This window comes from Bos javanicus, chromosome 12, assembly GCF_032452875.1.
Source record: "Bos javanicus breed banteng chromosome 12, ARS-OSU_banteng_1.0, whole genome shotgun sequence".
In the NCBI taxonomy this organism is placed as follows: Eukaryota; Metazoa; Chordata; class Mammalia; order Artiodactyla; family Bovidae; genus Bos; species Bos javanicus.
This window is the reverse complement of record NC_083879.1, coordinates 87,474,270-87,500,489: the sequence shown is the minus strand read 5'-3', so window position 1 is coordinate 87,500,489 and position 26,220 is coordinate 87,474,270. Positions and strand designations below refer to the sequence as shown.

The 26,220-nt window shown below is 38.1% G+C and overlaps 1 protein-coding gene, 1 long non-coding RNA gene and 1 pseudogene across 2 annotated transcripts in view; 1 reads left to right on the top strand and 2 right to left on the bottom strand.

Moving 5' to 3' along the window:
* The window catches only part of LOC133258669 (uncharacterized), a 65,208-nt gene that overhangs the window by 32,152 nt on the left and 6,836 nt on the right, over window positions 1-26,220 (bottom strand). The gene's annotated exons all lie outside the window — the stretch shown is intronic.
* Window positions 7,928-9,320, top strand: LOC133258114 (olfactory receptor 8U3-like; annotated as a pseudogene).
* Window positions 10,202-14,888, bottom strand: LOC133258668 (olfactory receptor 5M9-like). Its single transcript, XM_061435492.1, has one exon. The coding sequence runs from the start codon at window positions 14,780-14,782 to the stop codon at window positions 13,862-13,864; it is 921 nt and encodes a 306-aa protein (XP_061291476.1). The 5' UTR covers window positions 14,783-14,888; the 3' UTR covers window positions 10,202-13,861.

Genomic DNA, 26,220 nt, shown 5'->3' with positions numbered 1-26,220 from the left:
TGGTATTTGATATCAATTTTGTACCTGTATTTTCTTTATAATTTTTGTGACATTGTTTGTATTTGTTTGTTTGTTTTCTCTCTTTATTTTTCTTCTTCTTTTTTTTTTTAACATTGTATTTTTGAAATTCCAAACTCTACTCTAGATTTTTAATTTTTGCTTTCTGGTATTAGTTATCAATTTTGTACCTGTACTTTCTTTATAATTTTTGCGACCTTGTTTGTTTTTGTTTGTTCGTTTTTTCTCTCTTTCTTTTCCTTCTTCTTTTCTTTAACATCGTATTTTTGAAATTCCAAACTCTACTCTAGATTTTTAATTTTTGCTTTTATGTATTTGTTACCAATTTTGTACCTTTAAGGACCCAATCTTCAGGACCCATTTTTCACTAGGGAGCGAGATTACTGGCTTGACTGCTCTCTCTGCCTTTGGACTCTCCTTTTTCTCCACCAGGTCGCCTGTGTCTCCTCCCTAACCCCTCTCTACTCTACCCAACTCTGAATTTCTGTGTGTTCCAGACGGTGGAGAACACTTAGGGAACTGATTACTGGCTGGATCTGTCTCCCTCCTTTTCATTCCCCCTTTTATCCTTCTGGCCACCTCTGTTACCTTCCTCCTCCTTCTCTTCTCTGTATAACCCCGTGAACATCTCTGAGTGGTCCAGTTGTGGAGTGCACATAAGGAAGTGACTACTGGCTAGCCCACTCTCTCCACTATTGATTCACCTCATCTCATTTGGGTCACCTCTAACTCCCTCCTCCCTCTTCTCTTCTCCATGTAACCCTGTGAACCTCTCTGAGTGACCCTCACTGTAGAGAAACTTTTCATCTTTAATGTAGATGTTTTATCAATGGTGCTGTATAGAAGGAGAAGTTTTGAAACTACTGTAAAAATAAGACCGATAACCGGAAGCAGGAGACAAGTCCAAACCCTGACTCCAGGGAACTCCTGACTCCAAGGAACATTAATTGACAGGAGCTCATCAAATGCCTCCATACCGACACTGAAACCAAGCACCACACAAGGGCCAATAAGTTCCAGGGCAAGACATACCAAGCAAATTCTCCAGCAACAAAGGAACACAGCCCTGAGCTTCAAGATACAGGCTGCCCAAAGTCAACCCAAAACTATAGACATCTCATAACTCATTACTGGACATTTCATTGCACTCCAGAGAGAAGAAATACAGCTCCACCCACCAGAACACCGACACAAGCTTCCCTAACCAGGAAACCTTGACAAGCCACCTGTACAAACCCACACACAGTGAGGAAATGCCACAATAAAGAGAACTCCACAAACTGCCAGAATACAGAAAGGACACCCCAAACTCAGCAATTTAAACAAGATGAAGAGACAGAGGAATACTCAGCAGATAAAGGAACAGGATAAATGCCCACCAAACCAAACAAAAGAGGAAGAGATAGGGAATCTACCTGATAAAGAATTCCAAATAATGATAGTGAAATTGATCCAAAATCTTGAAACTAAAATGGAATCACAGATAAGTAGCCTGGAGACAAGGATTGAGAAGATGCAAGAAAGGGTTAACAAGGACCTAGAAGAAATAAAAAAGAGTCAATATATAATGAATAATGCAATAAATGAAATTAAAAACACTCTGGAGGCAACAAATAGTAGAATAACAGAGGCAGAAGATAGGATTAGTGAATTAGAAGATAGAATGGTAGAAATAAATGAATCAGAGAGGATAAAAGAAAAACGAATTAAAAGAAATGAGGACAATCTCAGAGACCTCCAGGACAATATTAAATGCTACAACATTCGAATCATAGGGGTTCCAGAAGAAGAAGACAAAAAGAAAGACCATGAGAAAATACTTGAGGAGATAATAGTGGAAAACTTCCCTAAAATGGGGAAGGAAATAATCACCCAAGTACAAGAAACCCAGAGAGTCCCAAACAGGATAAACCCAAGGAGAAACACCCCAAGACACATATTAATCAAATTAACAAAGATCAAACACAAAGAACAAATATTAAAAGCAGCAAGGGAAAAACAACAAATAACACACAAGGGAATCCCCATAAGGATAACAGCTGATCTTTCAATATAAACTCTTCAAGCCAGGAGGGAATGGCAAGACATACTTAAAATGATGAAAGAAAATAACCTACAGCCCAGATTATTGTACCCAGCAAGGATCTCATTCAAGTATGAAGGAGAAATCAAAAGCTTTTCAGACAAGCAAAAGCTGAGAGAATTCTGCACCACCAAACCAGCTCTCCAACAAATACTAAAGGATATTCTCTAGACAGGAAACACAAAAACGGTGTATAAACTCGAACCCAAAACAATAAAGTAAATGGCAATGGGATCATACTTATCAGTAATTACCTTAAACGTAAATGGGTTGAATGCCCCAACCAAAAGACAAAGACTGGCTGAATGGATACAAAAACAAGACCCCTACATATGTTGTCTACAAGAGACCCACCTCAAAACAGGGGACACATACAGACTGAAAGTGAAGGGCTGGAAAAAGATTTTCCATGCAAATAGGGACCAAAAGAAAGCAGGAGTAGCAATACTCATACCAGATAAAATAGACTTTAAAACAAAGGCTGTGAAAAGAGACAAAGAAGGTCACTACATAATGATCAAAGGATCAATCCAAGAAGAAGATATAAGAATTATAAATATATATGCACCCAACACGGGAGCACCACAGTACGTAAGACAAATGCTAACAAGTATGAAAGGAGAAATTAACAATAACACAATAATAGTGGGAGACTTTAATACCCCACTTACACCTATGGATAGATCAACTAAACAGAAAATTAACAAGGAAACACAAACTTTAAATGATACAATAGACCAGTTAGACCTAATTGATATCTATAGGACATTTCATCCCAAAACAATGAATTTCACCTTTTTCTCAAGCGCACATGGAACCTTCTCCAGGATAGATCACATCCTGGGCCATAAAGCTAGCCTTGGTAAATTCAAAAAAATAGAAATCATTCCAAGCATTTTTTCTGACCACAATGCAGTAAGATTAGATCTCAATTACAGGAGAAAAACTATTAAAAATTCCAACATATGGAGGCTGAACAACACGCTGCTGAATAACCAACAAATCACAGAAGAAATCAAAAAAGAAATCAAAATTTGCATAGAAACGAATGAAAATGAAAACACAACAACCCAAAACCTGTGGGACACGGTAAAAGCAGTCCTAAGGGGAAAGTTCATAGCAATACAGGCACACCTCAAGAAACAAGAAAAAAGTCAAATAAATAACCTAACTCTACACCTAAAGCAACTAGAAAAGGAAGAAATGAAGAACCCCAGGGTTAGTAGAAGGAAAGAAATCTTAAAAATTAGAGCAGAAATAAATGCAAAAGAAACAAAAGAGACCATAGCAAAAATCAACAAAACCAAAAGCTGGTTCTTTGAAAGGATAAATAAAATTGACAAACCATTAGCCAGACTCATCAAGAAACAAAAGGAGAAAAATCAAATCAACAAAATTAGAAACGAAAATGGAGAGATCACAACAGACAACACAGAAATACAAAGGATCATAAGAGACTACTATCAACAATTATATGCCAATAAAATGGACAACGTGGAAGGAATGGACAAATTCTTAGAAAAGTACAACTTTCCAAAACTGGACCAGGAAGAAATAGAAAATCTTAACAGACCCATCACAAGCACGGAAATTGAAACTGTAATCAAAAATATTCCAGCAAACAAAAGCCCCGGTCCAGACGGCTTCACAGCTGAATTCTACCAAAAATTTAGAGAAGAGCTAACACCTATCCTGCTCAAACTCTTCCAGAAAATTGCAGAGGAAGGTAAACTTCCAAACTCATTCTATGAGGCCACCATCACCCTAATACCAAAACCTGACAAAGATCCCACAAAAAAAGAAAACTACAGGCCAATATCACTGATGAACATAGATGCAAAAATCCTTAACAAAATTCTAGCAATCAGAATCCAACAACACATTAAAAAGATCATACACCATGACCAAGTGGGCTTTATCCCAGGGATGCAAGGATTCTTCAATATCCGCAAATCAATCAATGTAATACACCACATTAACAAATTGAAAAATAAAAACCATATGATTATCTCAATAGATGCAGAGAGAGCCTTTGACAAAATTCAACATCCATTTATGATAAAAACTCTCCAGAAAGCAGGAATAGAAGGAACATACCTCAACATAATAAAAGCTATATATGACAAACCCACAGCAAACATTATCCTCAATGGTGAAAAATTGAAAGCATTTCCTCTAAAGTCAGGACCAAGACAAGGGTGCCCACTTTCACCATTACTATTCAACATAGTTTTGGAAGTTTTGGCCACAGCAATCAGAGCAGAAAAAGAAATAAAAGGAATCCAAATTGGAAAAGAAGAAGTAAAACTCTCACTATTTGCAGATGACATGATCCTCTACATAGAAAACCCTAAAGACTCCACCAGAAAATTACTAGAAATAATCAATGACTATAGTAAAGTTGCAGGATATAAAATCAACACACAGAAATCCCTTGCATTCCTATACACTAATAATGAGAAAACAGAAAGAGAAATTAAGGAAACAATTCCATTCACCATTGCAACGGAAAGAATAAAATACTTAGGAATATATCTACCTAAAGAAACTAAAGACCTATATATAGAAAACTATAAAACACTGGTGAAAGAAATCAAAGAGGACACTAATAGATGGAGAAATATACCATGTTCATGGATTGGAAGAATTAATATAGTGAAAATGAGTATACTACCCAAAGCAATTTATAGATTCAACACAATCCCTATCAAGCTACCAACAGTATTCTTCACAGAGCTAGAACAAATAATTTCACAATTTGTATGGAAATACAAAAAACCTCAGATAGCCAAAGCGATCTTGAGAAAGAAGAATGGAACTGGAGGAATCAACCTACCTGACTTCAGGCTCTACTACAAAGCCACAGTCATCAAGACAGTATGGTACTGGCACAAAGACAGAAATATTGATCAATGGAATAAAATAGAAAGCCCAGAGATAAATCCACGCACATATGGACACCTTATCTTTGACAAAGGAGGCAAGAATATACAATGGATTAAAGACAATCTCTTTAACAAGTGGTGCTGGGAAATCTGGTCAACCACTTGTAAAAGAATGAAACTAGACCACTTTCTAACACCATACACAAAAATAAACTCAAAATGGATTAAAGATCTCAACGTAAGACCAGAAACTATAAAACTCCTAGAGGAGAACATAGGCAAAACACTCTCCGACATACATCACAGCAGGATCCTCTATGACCCACCTCCCAGAATATTGGAAATAAAAGCAAAAATAAACAAATGGGACCTAATTAACCTTAAAAGCTTCTGCACATCAAAGGAAACTATAAGCAAGGTGAAAAGACAGCCTTCAGAATGGGAGAAAATAATAGCAAATGAAGCAACCGACAAACAACTAATCTCAAAAATATACAAGCAACTCCTACAGCTCAACTCCAGAAAAATAAACGACCCAATCAAAGAATGGGCCAAAGAACTAAATAGACATTTCTCCAAAGAAGACATACAGATGGCTAACAAACACATGAAAAGATGCTCAACATCACTCGTTATCAGAGAAATGCAAATCAAAACCACTATGAGGTACCATTTCACACCAGTCAGAATGGCTGCGATCCAAAAGTCTACAAATAATAAATGCTGGAGAGGGTGTGGAGAAAAGGGAACCCTCTTACACTGTTGGTGGGAATGCAACCTAGTACAGCCACTATGGAGAACAGTGTGGAGATTCCTTAAAAAACTGGAAATAGAACTGCCTTATGATCCAGCAATCCCACTGCTGGGCATACACACTGAGGAAACCAGAAGGGAAAGAGACACGTGTACCCCAATGTTCATCGCAGCACTGTTTATAATAGCCAGGACATGGAAGCAACCTAGATGTCCATCAGCAGATGAATGGATAAAGAAAGCTGTGGTACATATACACAATGGAGTATTACTCAGCCATTAAAAAGAATACATTTGAATCAGTTCTAATGAGGTGGATGAAACTGGAGCCTATTATACAGAGTGAAGTAAGCCAGAAGGAAAAACATAAATACAGTATACTAACGCATATATATGGAATTTAGAAAGATGGTAACAATAACCTAGTGTACGAGACAGCAAAAGAGACACTGATGTATAGAACAGTCTTATGGACTCTGTGGGAGAGGGAGAGGGTGGGAAGATTTGGGAGAGTGGCATTGAAACATGTAAAATATCATGTAGGAAACGAGTTGCCAGTCCAGGTTCGATGCACGATGCTGGATGCTTGGGGCTGGTGCACTGGGACGGCCCAGAGGGATGGTATGGGGAGGGAGGAGGGAGGAGGGTTCGGGATGGGGAACACATGTATACCTGTGGCGGATTCATTTTGATATTTGGCAAAACTAATACAATTATGTAAAGTTTAAAAATAAAATAAAATTAGAAAAAATAAAATAAAAAAAAAAGAAATTTAAATAATAAAAAGAAAAAATAAAAAAAAAAAAAGAAAGTTGACCGCCGAAGATTTGATGTTTTTGAAGTGTGGAGACCCAACCACTCCATCCTAAAGGAAATCAGGCCTGAATATACATTGGAAGGACAAATATGAACCTGAAACTCCAATTCTTTGGCCACTTGATGCAATGAGCTTACTCATTTGGAGGTCACTTTGATTTGCCTGTGAGTGTGGGAGCCCAACCTAGGTGCAGGGCCTCAGGGGCAATCGCTACTGTATAATGACATTAAAGCAAGTGCATTCCAGCCCTGTGTGACTCTCAGCACACAAGAGACTGGGAAAGCTATCTTGGAGGAAGGAAAGGCAGGCAAGAGAATGTGTTTTCAGGGCTCTCCTCGCAGCTGGGGTTTGGCTCCTCAGAGGTCAGACCACCAAGCCTGCTCCAAGGGCCTCAATTCACAAGTCAGGGCCGTGTGTCACCCTACACTTTCCGAGCCTTGCAAACACATTTCTAGATCAGCGCAGTACTGCTCACGGGGAAGGAGGCTTCGGGAGTGTATCAACACCACAGTGGGGTGCGATGCTGGGGTCACCTAGCTGAGGGCACCTGGCACCTCCCATGGGCCCCTGGCGAAGAGTGGCAGGAGGAGCCCTGGCTTGCAAAAAACCAAAGTGGAGAGCACAGCTAGCTCTGATAGAAGGAAACAAACAGCTACGGGAGGCCTTTGCAAGTAGTTGCTGGGCCGCCCCATGTTAGGGCTCCCCAGGCAAAAAAAATCACTAAAAATTGGTAACACCAACAATGTTACACCAATAATTTAGAAAGTATTCCTGATTATGTGTTGAAAACAATTCCTGTAAAACCATTTGTTCCATTCACTCACTCAGTCGTGTCTGCCTCTTTGTGACCCCATGTGCTGCAGCATGCCAGCCTTCCCTGTCCTTCACTGTCCCCCGGAGATTGCTCAAACTCAAGTCCATTGAGTAAATGATTATAAAGGACTCTACTTTTTAACATATGTGTATTCTAACTACAAGTGTACTTTTTCACTTTTAGAAAGTAGTATTTGAAAATGAATAAATTACATATGAATCCAAAATTTGCCTAATTCACAAATAGAAATATTTAATTTCCTCCACTTTTCTATCCATGGAATATCCCATTTAGCTTTGTATTATATTTAGCATAATGAACATTTGTTAAAATAAATGTCTATTAAAACAAATAAAATGTTACATATTAAAGTTTTACTCCACTGAGAAATAAATATGGGAGCAGGATATTTTAAAATGTCTTTATTCTATTATTTAATATGACTAGAAATAATCTAAACCTAAAATATTACATATATTTATAAACATTATTTTTATTAAACCTCAATTTTTGGCTTCAGAAGATTATAAATAGACAGGAGAGTTTGAGAAGGGATATATTTATTTGTTCTGATATTGTGCTTCAGAACTTCTGGGGAACTTCCCTGGTGGCTCAGATGGTAAAGCGTCTGCCTGCAATGCGGGAGTCCTGGGTTCAATCCCTGGGTCAGGAAGATCCCTGGAGAAGGAAATGGCAACCCACTCCAGTACTCTTGCCTGGAAAATTCCATGGATGGACGAGCCTGGTAGGCTACAGTCCATGGGGTCGCAGAGGGTCGGACACGACTGAGCAACTTCACTTATTCTGCTTCAATGAGCAATAATTTCTCAAGTTAAAACACACACGTTTTGGCATCTGATGACAATTCCTTACTCCTGATAACTTATCTGTCTTTAACTTGTCTCTTTTCAGCAGTTTAGAGACTGGAACAAATGATTGAAGAGAATATTACCAGGTGATGGAACTCATTCTTTTGGGTTTTTCAGTCCAGAGAGAGATTGAAATGCTTCTCTTTCTTCTCATTTTAGTGGTATATTCTCTAACTCTGGTGGGAAACGTTGGCATCATTTCCTTAATCCAGTTGGATCCTCACCTTCACACACCCATGTACTTTTTTCTCAGTAATCTGGCCTTTGTAGGCTTTTGTTACTCCTTATCAATAGCCCCAAAATTCCTGGAGACACTCCTGACCAAGCACAGGTCCATATCTCTCTATGCATGTGCGCACAGCTGGGCTTTTTCCTGAACTTCTTGATTTTGGAGACGTTCCTTCTTGCAGTAATGGCTTATGACCGCTATGTGGCCATCTGCAACCCTCTTCTCTACATGGTGATCATGTCTCAAAAGGTGTGCATGCAACTGGTAGCAGGCCCTTACTGATACAGCTTTTCTGTTGCTTTCCTCCACACAGTTGTTACTTTTCGATTGGTCTGCTATGGCCCCAATGTTATTAATCACTTCTATTGTGATGATGTTCCTTTGATGGCCCTTGCCTGCTCAGACACCAGCCTCAAAGAGATCTTGATTTTTATCTTTGCTGGATTCAACATAACCAGCTCTTTGACCACGGTCCTTATTTCTTACCAATACATTGTGGCTGCCATCCTGAGAATCCAATCTGCAGAAGGGAGGCACAAAGCATCCTCATCCTGTGGTTCTCATCTGACTGCTGTCACTGTATTCTACGGGACTCTGATCTTCATGTATCTGCAGCTCAAATCAAACCATTCCTTTGACACAGACAAAATGGCCTCTGTCTTCTACACAATAGTCATTCCTTTGTTGAATCCCATGATCTACAGCCTGAGGAACCAAGAGGTAAAAAATGCCTTGAGGAAAGCCTTTGAAAAATGTTATTTCCTGTCTCTAATAAACATTAAGATGTATCTTGTAACACTGACTGTCTTGGAACTATGCCACACGCAGATGTGTTGTTTTTATTATCTTTGATAGGTTAATTTTACTTCTACCATTTTTATATGAGCAAAATGACTTTGCAAATGTGTTCTATTTTTCATATAATTTATAAGATAAAAGGTTTAAAAGATTATAATACACATTTTTAACAAATTGCTACTATTTGCATCTGTGACACTTGATAGTTTTGACCTGGATAGTTTCTATTTAACTGATAAGATTTAGCCACTGCTTTCAAAAATGCTTCTATTTTATACATTGTGCAGACAGAACAAGGGAGGTGGTAAAGTAAATTTCTCATCCATCCCCATGTCATTCCAGGCAGTAGCTGTTCCTCAACTGCACCCTGTCTGCTAAAAATCATTCCTCTCTGCTTCTGACTCCCACTAGATTCACTGGCGGTCACTCTCTGTAATTCCATGATTCTCGTGTTGTTTGAAAAGATGTCATTTTTCGACATGCAGATCTGGAAATCAGGGTCAGCTTTTGGAAAGTCATACTCTTTTTCTGTATCAAAACAAAAATGCAGACATACCTATATTCCCTCAGCAAAGCTTAAGATCCTTTCATATTTTAGGGATTTGAAGAAATTACAATGGTTTGACAGGAAGCAGTAGTTTAAAACCAAGTTATAAATGTGGTTGCCGTCAGATGTCAGGAATATTATTCTATGTTGGGGTGGTTATAAAGTGATACAATCTAAGACCCACTTAAACCATCAACTGGAATGTTTTTTTTTTTTTAATTCAGATTCAAATGTTTGGTGTCTACCAAGTGGGTGATATTGTGAACTATTCTCATAGGGCAAAATCAAAAACATTCCTGAATATGGTGAATAGTCTGCTATTTTGGAAAATACTGGCAAAAAATTGATTGTATAAGTTATTTAGAAACAGTTTAGCTTATTTTTTCCAAGTTATCTTAGTAAACATTTCCTTGTTAAATTAGATTTCACATTTATGTGAAGACATCAATATTGCCATGTTAAATTATTTATATTAAACTTTATTTTAATTTATGCCTCACCTAACCTCAACACCATTATTAAAGCAGCAACAAGGTGTTCTAAGTGGATGTAAACTGTACAAATTCTGAAGAGAAGCAATGAATTGCAATCCTGATTTTCAAGTTCTTAAATCAACTTCTTTTGGGGTCAGAGAGCACAGTTGCAGAGAAATTAATCTTGGGAATCATGACTATCCATTGCCAAAGATAAAACTCAAGAGAGGAGAACATCTTTGTTGTTGCTATTTTTTAAACAATTCCAAAAGTATAATTTAAATAGTTAGAAGCACAGCAGCGAGCTTCTATAGTAAACTACAGAGTAAGGGCTGGACCTGAGATTGGCAATGTGAGAAGGGTTTAAAGGTCAGTGAATCTTTTGAAAGGAATCTGGTGCCCCTTCTGGGTAGCACACTGGATTCAGGGGAGGTTGCTGCAAAACCACAGGTTTACCAAAGAAACTTCAGATACATTTGAAGACCTCCTAGAGCAGAAAGGATGATAGCCTGGGACACTAAGAAAAACTAAGTAAAACCCAAGTTCTAACTTTTAAAAATTACTGAAAAGAAATATATTAGTTTCATCAGTCTGAGTTAACAAATTACCACACACTCATTGACTTAGAACAACAAAAATTTATTTTCTCACAGTTCTGGAGCCTACAAGTCTGAAGTCAAGGTATTGGCGGAACCAGGCTCTCTATGAAGCTCTAGGGGAGCTTCCTTCCTTGTTCTTTCCAGCTGCTCATGGTCCCAGGCATTCCTTGTCTTGTAAGCATCTTTCCAGTCTGTGCCATCTTCTCATGGTCATCTTCCCTCTACATCTGTGTCCAAATTTCTTCATTCTTATAAGGACATCACTCACATTGGATTAACAGTCCACCTTACTTCAATATGACTTCATATTAACAATTGCATCTTCAACAACCCTATATCCAAATAATGACCCTATAACCCAATGATCCTATAACCAAACTCTGAAGTTCTTCAGGTTAGGAACTTAACACATCTTCTGGGGGAACAATTTCACTCATAATAAGTGCATGTAAGTGTGTGCATGCTCAGTTGTGTTCGACTCTGTGTGACCCTATAGACTGTAACCTGCCAGGCTCCTCTGTCCATGGGGTTTTCCAGGCAAGAATACTGGAGTGGGTTGCCATTTCCTTCTCCAGGGGATGTTCCCCCAGGGATTGAAATCATGTCTCTTGCCTTGCAGGTGATTCTTTGCTGCTGACGCATTGGGGAAGCCCCACTAATAAGTAAGGACAGTTAAAGATGTGCTGGCTCAAATGTATGGTGAAAACACACCTTATCTACACCTGCAAGCACAGTGCAGACAAAAAAAAAGCTGAGGTTTCCTAAGCTTAAGAAAGAGACTTGTAAATACCTAAAAAGGCTAGCAAAATGGCCTAGATGACAGGTCAAAAGGGATCCAAAACCAGTTAATGTGACAACTGGAGTCTTAAAGGCCATAACAAGCCCAAGGACTCATCAAGTAGTTAGGACAAAGGGATATATAACCTAATATCTAATATAGATCAGAAGCTTGAGTTTTTATCCTTCTGGTTAAGACAGAAGACAAGATGCCCTTCTCTCAATACCAGAATAGTTTCTGAAGAGACTTGATTATTCTCAGGTAAAAATTGTCCTAGTGAGTGGTAGGATACAGAGGTGAAGTGCCAAGGATATGTTTATGGAAAGTATTATAAGAGCAAATATAGCACTATAGCTAAGTGAACTCCCAAGATGCAGTGACTTAATAAAGTAATTTACTCCTTTCTCAGGCAGCAGTATGAATTAAGGGGTTTGGGAAAGGCAATTAGACCCTCAATATGTGGTTTCTATCTTTGTCTAAAAAGTGATCATTTCAGTGGCAACATTTTCAAGTGGGAAGGAAGAGAAAAAAGTCCATATCTAATGACTTTAACATAGAGAAGGTGATCTTTAGGTTTCAGGCACCACTTTCTACTGATGGCTCATTGCCAAGACTTGACAACATTATGTATCCCAACAGCTGGATGACAAATGTTTTACTTATAAAATAAAACATAAAATAATGGACACTGAGGAATATGTCTGCCATAAGGATGATAGAAAATGTGCTCTTAAAGGGTCAAGTTATAATGATCTCTGTCCGTATGATTGTTTCTTGAGCAGCCTATCATTTCATACTTGACACCAACTTGTTAGAAGCCAACTTGGGTGATTTAAAAACATTAAAAAAAAAAACAACAACAACAACCTTTGTTAATGCAGTTTCCAATACTAATCAAGTAACACTTTTTCTTCCTGCTCAGAACCTAAAGTTATGAAAAAGAACTCTCCTCCCACCATCTGCTTTTTCTCAGAACCAATCTGAGGGAATGTGGCTTGTGGGCAATTAGTAAATTAGCCTGAGTAACAATACTTTCTGCGCTTAAATGAATCCATCTTTCCAGTGATACTACCACAAGTAAATGTTACTTCTCAGAGTCTTTCTACACATGTTCAATTATGCACCCCTTTTAATTGGATTAGCCCTTAAACAAGAATAAACTCATTCATGAGAAATTACTTCTGCTTCTGATTTGCTTTTATGCTGGTATTATTAGCAAGAGTCAACAAGGACAAAAAATGTATTCCACTTATATTAAGAATGGAGGTAGATTAAGTGGACACCAGTCAACATGAATTGAATTGTAAATGTGTAATCAGACTTAAGGAGCTAAATACAGACCTAAGAATGTAATGTTAGTGCCAAGAATTTGGAATCAAACAATACCTTCATCATAGCAATCAAATGTTTAACAGGACATTCTTCTGATCAAAAGTTAGATTTTAAATGACAAAAATCCATATTGCTTAATTTTTTTAAACTATGAGGACATAATAGGCTTTACTCATAAATTTTTCACCTATTTAAATTAATGAAGAGGAAAACAACTAGCCAAAATCCAAACCAAAGAGTACAATTACGGTGAGTCAACAGATTGTTTGAAATACAAATACTGTTAATTATAGAGCAATACATACTGAGAGTTAACCTTCTGATTGATTCATGACACTAGTTGAAGATTCTGAATACATTTTTGTTTTCAAGAGTCCATGCATGTATGAATGTTATTGACAGCTTTTTTGGTAAATGAGGATCCACCAATGTTTATATTCATGGAAAAGTGATGAAGTCTTATTTTTTTCTCATGAAATTATATATTACTTATAAAACAAGTGAAAAGCAATTATATATAGAAAATATCCTAAGAAAGCATATTCGACTCTTACAAAGATACCTCCAAATTAATGTGTGCTAATCCAAATGTATTTATGAGTTATCTGATGAATACACTTAGCACAGTTTTACATACACTGTGACTAACAGTAATAGGTCAGGGTTAGTATGTTTGCATATGTAGATAAAGGAGGCTTAGTCCTGAGAGTCCGTTCACGGGGTAAACCATCACTGTGTTAGACTGGACCTCTTAGTATATTTAAGTGTTGCCGGTATACAGTCTATTTTAAACAGGGTTATTTATATGCCTGGACACTTACAACAGAAGTGGCAAACACGGAATTATGCACTGCAGGTTCACTGCCTCAAGTTTCCCTGACGATTGCTTTGACGACTGCCTCTTTCACATCTTCGTTCCTCAAACTGTAGATCATGGGATTCAGCATGGGAATCACTGGGTAAAACACAGCTACCATCTTCCCCTGCTCCACAGACTCTTCAGTGGGCCTCCTGAGATACATGAAGAGGAGAGTCCCATAAAACATGGTAACAGCTGTCAGGTGGGACCCACACATGGAGAATGCCTTCCTCCTGCCATCGGCAGAGCGCATGTGCAGCACAGCCGCTATGATGAGGGTATAGGAACTGAGAACCACTGAGACGGAATATGTGAAATTAATCCCAGCAATAACAATCATGGTGCATTCTTTACTGTGGACCCCTCCACAGGCAATCTTGATAAGAGGAGGGTCAGCACAATTGAAGTGGTTGATTTCAAAGCTTCCACAGAAGTACAGGCCATATGTCCACAGTGTGCAGATTAGGCTAACAGAGAATCCATAGATGTATGTCACAGAGATGAGAAGAGCACAGACAGTCCTGGACATTTTACTGCCATAAAGCAGAGGGCTGCAGATGGCCATGCAGCGATAAAAGACCATCACAGCCAAGATATATACTTCCACGTGGACAAGGGCTGTGAAGAAGTAACACTGCACCAAACACCCCACATAGGAAATGGTTTTTGTCTCTGATAGTAAGTTTTCCAGCATCTTCAGAGTGACCTTGGAAGAGAACCACACATCCACAAAAGACAAATGACTCAAGAAAAAGTACATGGAGCTCTGAAGCTGGAGGCTGATGCTGATCAAAATAATCATACCAATGTTCCCTATCAGAGTGATCATGTAAACTACTAGAAACACCACAAAAAAGAGAACTTGACGCTCCTGACGACTGGTCAACCCCAGAAGAACAAATTCTGTCACATCTGTGAAATTTGGCATCGCCTTCACTTAGACCCAGTCTGCATTGCCTATGGACAAATTAAAAGAAATGAATGGATTTATTTTATTCTTGAAAATTTTGAGTCATGTTTATCAGTATTCTAGTTCAAATAATATAAAAATCAACGTAGACTTTGCACAAAGTTTAATATGAGTATATAATCATTTATTTCCTTTAATAGGCCTTATAAGTAATTATTACAATATTTATTAGTTTCTTAACTCTAAAACAGACAATTACATTCACATACTACTAGTATTAGACACTTATTTTTGATAAAGTATTTCAATGATGCTAACATCATAGAGTGCTAATAGAAGTAAAGCTAGACTGAGAGTCATCAGAGAATGACCAAATCCATTTAAACATATTGTCTTATAGGAAATGACTTGAGACTCATAAATGTAAATATTCAATAAGGTCAGACAACTACTTTGTGCTGACCAGGGAAGTAATAAGAGTGAATCATTGAAATGCCATTGAATACTATTTTTGTGTACGATGGTTGCCTTTCATTGTCTATATTAATACAAATGCACGTGTAATATTAACTTATTTCCCTATGACTTGGAAGATATCCTTTTTTAAAACTGTATTTGTTTGTGTATTTTTGGCTGTGCTTGGGCTCCTCTTGGTTGGGGTGTGTGGGCTTCGCACTGCAGTGGCTTCTCTTGTTGTGGCGCACTGACTCCAGGTGAGCAGGCTTAAATAGCTGTGGCTCACAGGTTCTAGAGTGCAGGCTCAGTAGTCGTGGCTCTCGGGCTTAGTTGCTTCATGGCATGTGGAAGCTTCCTCCAACCAGGGATCGAACTTATGTCCCCTACATTGGTAGGCATATTCTTATCCACTGAGCCACCAGGGAAGTCCAGAAGATATCTTCTTATCTGTGCAATTTTACGGGAGGATTGTCTTAAACCTTGGTCTTACAATCTAGTCAATGACATACTTTTCTACACTATGCCAGGATATGATGTAAAAAGCTTTCAACTTATGAAAACCCTAGTCATGTTTTATTTATTTAGTAATCACTTGCTTGATTACTGCTGCTTGCAGGGTGAGGTAAGCAGTATTTAACAACACAGACTGTATCAGTTTAACAGTTATCTCAGAAAAGTAAACCACAAGTGGATCAATCACCATATCAAAATTATATCAATAGATAAATTCTATATACATATAAAATAAAATTCATGTGCCATGCTCTTAAAATTATTGTCTTATTTCAGATTCTACTGCTTTTCAGCAACAGTCCATTATATGTATAATTATTTATTTTCAAATTCAATGTCATTACAATTAAAATGTCCACAAGGAATATTTTCTCTGTTTAATACACTTCCCTAGATAAGTCTTCTGAGAAGTAATCTGCTCTGAGTACTTAGGGATGCATCTGTAGGATTAACATCATCTTGGGAATTTAAGATCCCCATAGTAACATTGCTTGAAGGGAATATTATGACATAAAATGGGCTGTAGTTCTAATTGCTTATAATAATTCATTTACAAACATCAAAACCAATGTTATGTCAAATATATTTGCTTTATTATTTATTATATCTAGAAGTAGTCTAAGTTTTGCAATATAAAATTGAACAAGCTACACAAGATTTTGGTTTGCATCATAATTGATTCTTCTTGAAAAGGAGTGAATGAAAAATACAGAAATGAGACAATTTAGGGAATGGAACTACTGTGAGATGAAAACGGAGCATGCTGATAAACACAGAAATAAGAAGAGGCAGATGCACACAGAGTGGTCAAAGATCTCTTTGAGGATGTGACTTTTCAGTTATGGGCAAGTAGCCAGTTATGTAAAAATATTGAGGAAAAAGAAAATGAAAATACAAAAAGTTAGAAGAGGAACTATTTTTAAAAATGTATAAACTCTATGATTGTATCATGGCTCCCTCCAACTAGTAGCAACTCACAATTTGGAAGTTGATTAATCTCTGTAAACACTCTTCCTACCCCTGAAATTATTCATATGGGAATTAAATACACCATAGAGAAAATGATTTGGGCACATAACAGTCACTGATATTTCAGTTCTCGTCTGGGTTCACCTGTACCCTGTATTTTCATGCTCATAGATCTTCTGGCTTCTAAGTGTGGATAAACTAAGCCAGATGAGAGTTACTGATTTTGACTGGGAGATAGAGCTAAGACCAAGAATTTTCATATATAAAAACTCTTACTTCTGCTTGGTGAACCCATAATTACCTAATTAACAAAGTTTGATTTGGATTATTGGTACAACTAATTATAAGAGGATGAGATCATTAGATAGCATCACCAACTCAGACATGAGTCTGAGCAAACTCTAGGAGATAGTGAAGGACAGAGGAGCCTGGCATGCTGTAGTCCACGGAGTCTCAAATAGCCAAATATGACTTAGTGACTGAACAACACCAGCAACTAAGTATAAAATATATAAAAAATCATGAAGGCACCTAAGAAACATAAAGTAATACTACTTCTCCAATTTCCCTTCCTGTGTGATATGTGGGTTTTCTTCCACTTTTCATAATCATTAGCTCTGTGATAGTAGAGTTTGTCTCATTCATTTTAGAACACTTCAAACTGACTACAGTAGTTGTTTTATACTGTAGACATTCAGGGATATTCACACGTGATTTTTAAGCATCCTGATCTCCAGACCAGCTTCATAGAATGCATTACTGCGTCCATAACTAATAAAATCTCTATTTAAAAACTGCTCTAGTGGCAGCAGTCTCAGTTTAAGGTGAGATAACAGCTACCTTTTGCTGACTCCTTACACGATCTTTTATAAACAAAGGTCCCATGAGAGAGGTTCTAATTAGCATATCTTTCTGAAAAAGGAGAAAACTGAAGCACTGACAGACCTGAGGCTCTCCTTGGATCAGACATCTGCAAATTGGCCAGATGGAAATGCAAACCAATTAACTGAACTCTAGGGGTACATTCAATAACTTTATATCACTACTGCCTCTTTGATAACTTTTTCTAATATTCTATTTCTCTACATTTAAAATGCAGTTTGATTATTGTCCAAAAAAGGGGAAAAGTTACCCTTTTGATAATTCATGCTTGATGAACCGGAAGAGCTTGACATGGCTACAGAGCCTGAAAACCAGTTCTTGGATCACCATTGGTCCTCCATGCCTCTCAAGGTTCAGTTCAGTTCCGTCGCTCAGTCGTGTCCAACCCTTTGCAACCCCATGAGTCGCAGCACGTCAGGCCTCCCTGTCCATCACCAACTCCCGGAGTTCACTCAGACTCACGTCCATCGAGTCAGTGATGCCATCCAGCCATCTCATCCTCTGTCGTCCCCTTCTCCTCCTGCCCCCAATCCCTTCCAGCATCAGAGTCTTTTCCAATTGGTAAACTCTTCACATGAGGTGGCCAAAGTACTGGAGTTTCAGCTTTAGCATCATTCCTTCCAAAGAAATCCCAGGCCTGATCTCTTTCTGAATGGACTGGTTGGATCTCCTTGAGAGTCCAAGACTCTCAAGAGTCTTCTCCAACACCACAGTTAAAAAGCATCAATTCTTCGGCACTCAGCCTTCTTCACAGTCCAACTGTCACATCCTAAATGACCACTGGAAAAACCATAGCCTTGACTAGACAGACCTTTGTGGGCAATGTCTTTGCTTTTCAATATGCTATCTAGGTTGATCATAACTTTCCTTCCAAGGAGTAAGCGTCTTTTAATTTCATGGCTGCAGTCACCATCTGCAGTGATTTTGGAGCCCCCAAAAATAAAGTCTGACACTGTTTCCACTGTTTCCCCATCTATTTCCCATGAAGCGATGGGACCAGATGCCATGATCTTCGTCTTCTGAATGTTGAGCTTTAAGCCACCTTTTTCACTCTCCACTTTCACTTTCATCAAGAGGCTTTTTAGTTCCTCTTTACTTTCTGCCATAAAGATGGTATTATCCCATAGTCCTAGGGCCAGATGACTGAAGTAACTTCTCATAGAGAGCCACTTCATTAGATAACTGTGCATCATCTTTTAAAGCAATTAAGCATATAGAATGTATAATTTAGAAATTTTTAAAAATCACTTTCATTAACTTTTCCAGAATTTTACACACACACACGATACAGCAAAGGTATAATTATTTCTTCAATATAGTGAAAGACAGGGAAGCGTGGCATGCTACAGTCCATGGGATGGCAAAGAGTAGGACACAACTTAGTGACTGAACTGGTAATGACAATCATTCCCAATGACACAACACTTTCAATTCCATTCAGATACATTTTAAAACACAATGTGAAAATCACTGGTCTTTGTAGAGAAGACATAAAAGGCAAAACCTAAAGAACAAAAATTCTTGTAAGTCCCTATGGTAGCAAGATATTCTTATGAATTTTTATATCAACTATTAATATAAATAGTAATATTTCCCAAGTATATAATTCCAGACAATAAAACACTGTGATAACAAATAGGTCCACAAGTATGGTCTTAGTCTCTTCTTCAAAAAAGGGCTAAAAACTAAAGATGTGACTGCATTAATCTCTATTGCAAAGAGTATAAAATTTGCAGACCTACCTTCAGCAGCAACAAGAAAACAATGATAATTCCTCACTATTTATAATAGAATCTTGAACACTGCACACATTGAGAGCATCTCCCCAAGGAACTATCCAGATAATGATGAAACACATTATAATTAAAATTATAGAAACATCTCAGGAGTAAGGGAAGTTAAGGAGGGTTAATCAGAAGAATGTCTTCTGATAACATTACATGACCAGTATCCTTAATGTTATGGGTATGATCTCGCCCATCTTCACATGGTATATTATCTGCCTCAGGAAAGCACCTTGCACCTCAGGAAAACATTCTTGGTTTGCATTATACAATGTTGTTCAGTCACTTTCTTTTATATTGTACTTGAGTTCTAATAAGCATTATCTTTCAGGCCAAACACAGCAATGCACACCCTATGCATCTCATGGCTGTTGAAGAGATCCCAGGTGCCTCCAAAGTACAGATCACAGAGAAACATCCAGGGAGAATGAGTACAAGTAGAGGTCATTAGTGGAGAAGTTGATTGTAGTAGAACAATTTATCAGTGAACTCTTTTCAGGCTCTTTTTGGAGTCAGTAGAGCATCAACTTGGATGTCAGTTAGAGTGTAAATAAAATCTTAATTCTGCACCATAATTAACTGCTTGTCTTTGGAAAAGTAAGGATTCTCAGTTTCAAAGTTCATCTGTAGAAAAAGGAAAGTGCTGTCTCCAATGAGGTATGTGGATCGCAGACAACATTGGGAAATTCCTAGCACAACGCCTGTCTCTGATGAGGCAGTCAAAAAATTGAGATGAGCCATGAATTTTCACCTATTAACAGTTCACAAGATCTCGCCACCTATTTGTGATTGTGATCAGTATTATCTCTGTGTTGAAGGGTAAAATATTAAAAAAAAAAAAACTAAGTAAAATAATTCTGAGGTTCAGTTTCTCCACAAAATATGGATAGTAGGGGCTTCCCTGGTGGCTCAGACTGAAAAGAGTCTGCCTGTAATGCAGGAGACCCAGGTTTGATCCCTGAGTCCTGAAGATCCTCTGGAAAAAGGAATGGCTATCCACTCCAGTATTCTTGGTGCTTCTCTGGTGGCTCAGACATTAAAGATAGCTAGCAGATTAAAGAATCTGAATGGAAACCAAGATTGTTCATAAACTCCCTTTTGTACTACCTCAATTTTGCTGGAAAATCATGGACAGAATAATACTCAGGCAAAGTTTTCCTCTTCAGTGCCCAAGGATCCCAGACTCCTTAGTTCCTTCTCACCTTTTATGGAGAAGCTACATAAGGCAAACTCATTTGCACCAGATTATTATAACTTAACTTGCACTCCCTCGAGAAAAAGGGAATTTAAAACAAGAAAGCATTGTGTGTGTGAGTGTGTCTGTATGTGTCTGTATGTGTGTGTGTGTGTGTTAAACAGGAAGAGAGCAAGGAAGAGAGTCAAGGTTAAATACATTTTATACTAGAGATGCTTAACTATAAAAAAAATTGATATATAAATAAATGTATGAATGAGATCCATTTTTTAAAGTGCTTTACAGAGCTATCCTGAATTTTCTGCAAATAGCAAAATTGCTTTAAATTCTCCAAAAGAATCAAGATTTGGGGAGATTATGAGCTAGAAGTGATCTTGGAGGTCAGATACTTCATCCTAAAAATTAACTGGATGAATGACACAAAATGAGTGGTTTAAGGTCACCCGCAAATTATTTTGAAAATTTGAAACTAAAACCAGGAACATGACTTAACCAAGAATCTTGACATCATCATTCTTCATGCAACACTGAAACAAATCTCAAAAGAGTAGAGAAAGTGGTTCATTAAAAAAAAAAAAAAGAGGTGACAAATATTATCCAAATCCACTTGCCAATTTCACTTGCTAAATTCAGACTTAAATTGGAGAAAGTAGGGACAACCACTAGACCATTCAGCTATGACCTAAGTCAAATCCCTTACAATCATACAGGGGAAGTGACAAACAGATTCAAGGGATTAGATCTGATAGACAGAGTGCCTAAAGAAATATGCACAGAGGTTCATGACATTGTACAGAAGGCAGGGATCAAGATGATACCCAAGAAGAAGAAGTGCAAACACACAAAATGGTTGTTTGAGAAGGCCTCACACATAGCGGAGAAAAGAAGAGAAGTGAAAATCAAAGAAGAAAAGGAAAGATATACCCATTCAAATATAGAGTTCCAAACAATAGCAAGGAGAGATAAGAAAACCTTCCTCGGTGATCAGATAAAAAGCCTTCCTTGGCAAAGAAATAGAGGAAAAAATAAAATGGGAAAGACTAGAGATCACTTCAAGAAAATTAGAGATACCCGGAAAATATTTCATGCAAAGAGGAGCACAATAAAGGACAAAAGTGGTATGGATCTAACAGAAGCAGATGATATTGAGAAGAGGTGGCAAGAATACACAGAACAGCTGTACAAAAAAGATCTTCATGACCCAGATAACCACAATGGTGTGATCACTCACCTAGAGCCAGACATCCTGGAAAGCGAAGTCAAGTGGGCCTTAGGAAGCATCACTGTGAACAAAGCTAGTGGAGGTGATGGAATTCCAGTTGAGCTATTTCAAATCTTAAAAGATGATGCTGTGAAAGTGCTGCACTCAGTATGCCACCAAATTTGGAAAACTCAGCAGTGGCCATGGGACTGGAAAATGTCAGTTTTCATTCCAATCACAAAGAAAGGCAATGCCTAAGAATGCTCAAACTACCACACAATTGCACTCATCTCATATGAGAGTTAAGTAATGCTCAAAATTCTCCAAGCCAGGCTTCAGCAATACATGAGCCATGAACTTCCAGATGTTCAAGTTGGTTTTAGAAAAGGCAGAGGAACCAGAGATCAAATTGCCAACATCCGTTGGAAAAACATTGAAAAAACAAGAGAGTTCCAGAAAAAAAACATCTATTTCTGCTTTAATGACTATGCCAAAGCCTTTGACTGTGTGGATCACAATAAACTGTGGAAAATTCTGAAAGAGATGGGAATACCAGACCACTTGACCTGCCTCTTGAGAAATCTATATCTAGGTTAGAAAGCAACAGTTAGAACAACAGTCTGGTTCCAAATTAGGAAAGGAGTCTGTCAAGGCTGTATCTTGTCACTGCTTATTTAACTTATATGCAGAGTACATCATGAGAAACACTAGGCTAGATGAAGCACAAGCTAGAATCAAGATTGCTGGGAAGAATATCAACATCCTCATATATGCAAATGATACCACCCTCATGGCAGAAAGTGAAGAAGAACTAAAGAGCCTCTTGATGAAAGTGAAAGAGGAGAGTGAGAAGGTTGGCTTAAAGCTCAACATTCAGAAAACTAAGGTCATGTCATCTGGTCCCATCACTTCATAGCAAAAAGATGGGAAAACAGTAGAAACAGTGATAGACTTTATTTTGGGGGCTCCAGAATCACTGCAGATGGTGACTGCAGCCATGAAATGAAAAGACACTTACCCTTTGGAAGGAAAGTTATTACCAACCTAGACAGCATATCAAAAAGCAGAGACATTTCTTTTCCAGCAAAGGTCCATATAGTCAAGGCTATCATTTTTCCAGTAGTTATGTATGGATGTGAGAGTTGGACTATAAAGAAAGCTGAGCACTGAAGGATTGTTGCTTTTTAACTGTGGTGTTGGAGAAGACTCTTGAGAGTCCCTTGGACAGAAAGGAGATCCAACCAGTCCATCCTAAAGGATATCAATCCTGAATATTCATTGGAAGGGCTAATGTTGAAGCTGAAACTCCAATATTTTGGCCACCTGATGCAAAGAACTGACTCATTTGAAAATACCCTGATGCTGGGAAAGATTGAAGGTGGGAGGAGAAGGGGATGACAGAGGATGAAATGGTTGGATGGCATCACCAACTCAGTGGACATGAGTTTGAGTAAACTCCAGGAATTGGTGATGAACACGGAGGCCTGACATGCTGCAGTCCATGGGTTGCAAAGTGTCAGCCACGACTGAGTGACTGAACTGAACTGAGTAGAATTCACTGCTAAAAACATGGGCTATGGAGTCAACTTGTTGAATTCCCATTCTGGCTTTAACAATTTTGATCCATGCACTCTGGACAATGTTTCTTAATATTTCTGGGCTTCATCAATTTTTTTTTTTATCAAAATGGATTCCTTATATGGGCAGGTTTATTTTGAGGATTATGCAACAGAAAGTATGCACTATGGAACATATTGTTCTCCATACATGTCTGTGTGTGTTTGTGTGCATGCTCAGTCGTTTCTGACACTTTGTACATCCATGGACTGGGTAGTCATCAATAAATGGGAGCTATGAGTCATTAAGTAAAGAATCAAAGAGGATGGCATTCAATATATTCCTTATCATCCACCTAAATGACTCAATGAATTATATAAGTAATAGTACCTAAAATAGTAAATACCCACACTTTTATAGTCATTGGTATTTCCTTTTTCTTTGTCATTTATGAATCATAAGTCTAGTTTTGGCACATGATTGCCCAAATAAGAAAGCAGAGTTTTGATGGTTATAAATAAATGTATAACACAGAAGTCTACATACCTTTGAAGGAAGAGCCATTTTAGAAAGAGCATCAATGTCATGGCTCTTCTGCTGAATAATGCAGGCAGGATTTAAATTATTTGTAGATTGGTGCCATTTCCTTAAGAGATTATACATATAGGTGAGTATTAAGTAATTGCTTTGTTAGCTTGTATTTTGCACTAAATGAGTTCTCTGGAGAAATAACAATTGGGTACAATGCAGATTTGCCATGGGGCCCAACTGGTTTCTAGTGCTTTTCTTTCTTAGATTCCGTGTCAATATTTTCCTTCATACATTGGGAAGTCTACATCATAATACTGATGTCTGCCATCGATACTCATGCCATATTCTGTTACCCGTAATATTTGTTTAATCCAATTTAACACAATTTCTTCCACATAATTACCATAACTTTGTGCCACAACCTATTACCATCTCATTTTGGGTTATGGGTTGAAAAGTTTATTTAATATCCATATATCAAAATCTTGACTTCCAGTACTTCTGAATATGGCTGAATTTGTAGATACAGTTTTTAAGGAGGAAATTAAATTGTAATCAGTTCAAATCGTGCATCCTAACGCAAGATGACTGGTATCTTTTTAAGAAAGGAGATTAGAACATACACATAGGAAAGACTGTGAGAGACACAGGAGGTGATGGCCGTCTATAAGCCAGACGGAAGCTTCAGAATGAAACCAACCCTACTAACATTTTGATCTTGAATTACTTACTGTCCTCCAAACTGGAAGGAAATCAGTCTCTTTTGTTTAAGCCACCCCAGTCTGTGGTACTTAGTTATAGCTGCTGCTGCTAAGTCACTTCAGTCGTGTCCGACTCTGTGCGACCCCATAGACGGCAGCCCACCAGGCTTCCTCGTCCCTGGGATTCTCTAGGCAAGAACACTGGAGTGGGTTGCCATTTCCTTCTCCAACGCATGAAAGTGAAAAGTGAAAGTGAGCAAGAACACTGGAGTGGGTTGCCATTTCCTTCTCCAACGCATGAAAGTGAAAAGTGAAAGTGAAGTCGTTCAGTCGTATCTGACTCTAGCGACCTCATGGACTGCAGCCTACCAGGCTCCTCCGTGCATGGGATTTTCCAGGCAAAAGTACTGGAGTGGGGTGCCATTGCCTTCTCCATTAGTTATAGCAGCCCTCGCAAGCTAATATGTTCTGCCTTCAGTAGACAAAGAGACTGCTTTCATATTCAAAGGAAGTTTTGCTTCTTTGAAGAGTAGTATCATTTTTAATATATTTCAAACATTTACAGTACACATTCAAAACGTGCACAAAACATGTTTACAATTTATTGAATTTTTTCAAAGTAAAAATGCCTTTACGACCAAACTTCTAAACCGAGTAGAAGACCAACACTACATCAGACAAACTTCTCCTCTTCTTTCCGAGTCAGTATTCCTCAAGTTAGATGAATCTTTATTTTTAGCACCCTACATAGTTTGTGTCTTTTTCTGAATTTTACACAAGTGAAATCAAACAGAATACATTCTTTGATGTATAGTCTTCTGGTGAAAAGTCTGTTGATATCTGAACATTATGTTGATGATTGTTTTAGCTTGTTTGGACTGCTATAGTAATTATAACATAAGCATTTATTTATCACTGTTCTGAAAGCTGGAAGTCTAAGATTGGATTGGGTTCTGATGAGAGCATTCTTCCTGGTTTGTAGATGGCTGTCTTTTTGCTGTGCCCACACATCACATGGGGCAAGGGAGTGCCCTGGGCTCTTTTATGAGGGCACTAATCCAGTTCATGGGCTTCCCTAGTAGCTCAGAAAGTAAAGAATATTCCTGCAATGCAGGAGTCCTGAGTTTGATCCTTGTGTAGGGAATGTTCCCTGGATCAGGAAATGGCAACCCACTCCAGTATTCCTGCCTGGAGAACCACATGGACAGAGGAGCCTGCCGGGTTAGAGTCCATGGGGTCACAGAGTCGGACACGACTAAGCATGAGCAGGCACTAATTCAGTTCATGAGGGCAAAGCAAAGCCTTCATGACCTAATGACTTCCCTAAAGCCCCCGCATTCTAAATAGCAACGGTTCTTTCATTACTGTAAGTGTAGAGATCAAGCTGACAACATTCATTGAATCATGGAGAAAGCAAAGGTGTTCCAAAAGAAATCTACTTCTGGATTGTACTGCAACTATACCAAAAAATCTGGAACAAACAACCTCATTTAAAATGTATAAATCTGAACACCTGGCCAAAGACAATATACAGATAGTAAATCAGCATATCAAAAATACTCAAAATCATATATCGTTAGGAAATTACAAACTAAAACAACAGTGAAGTAACACTGCACACCTATTAGATCCAGTAAACTCAAAAAGGGGGGTGGGGGGCGGGGCTT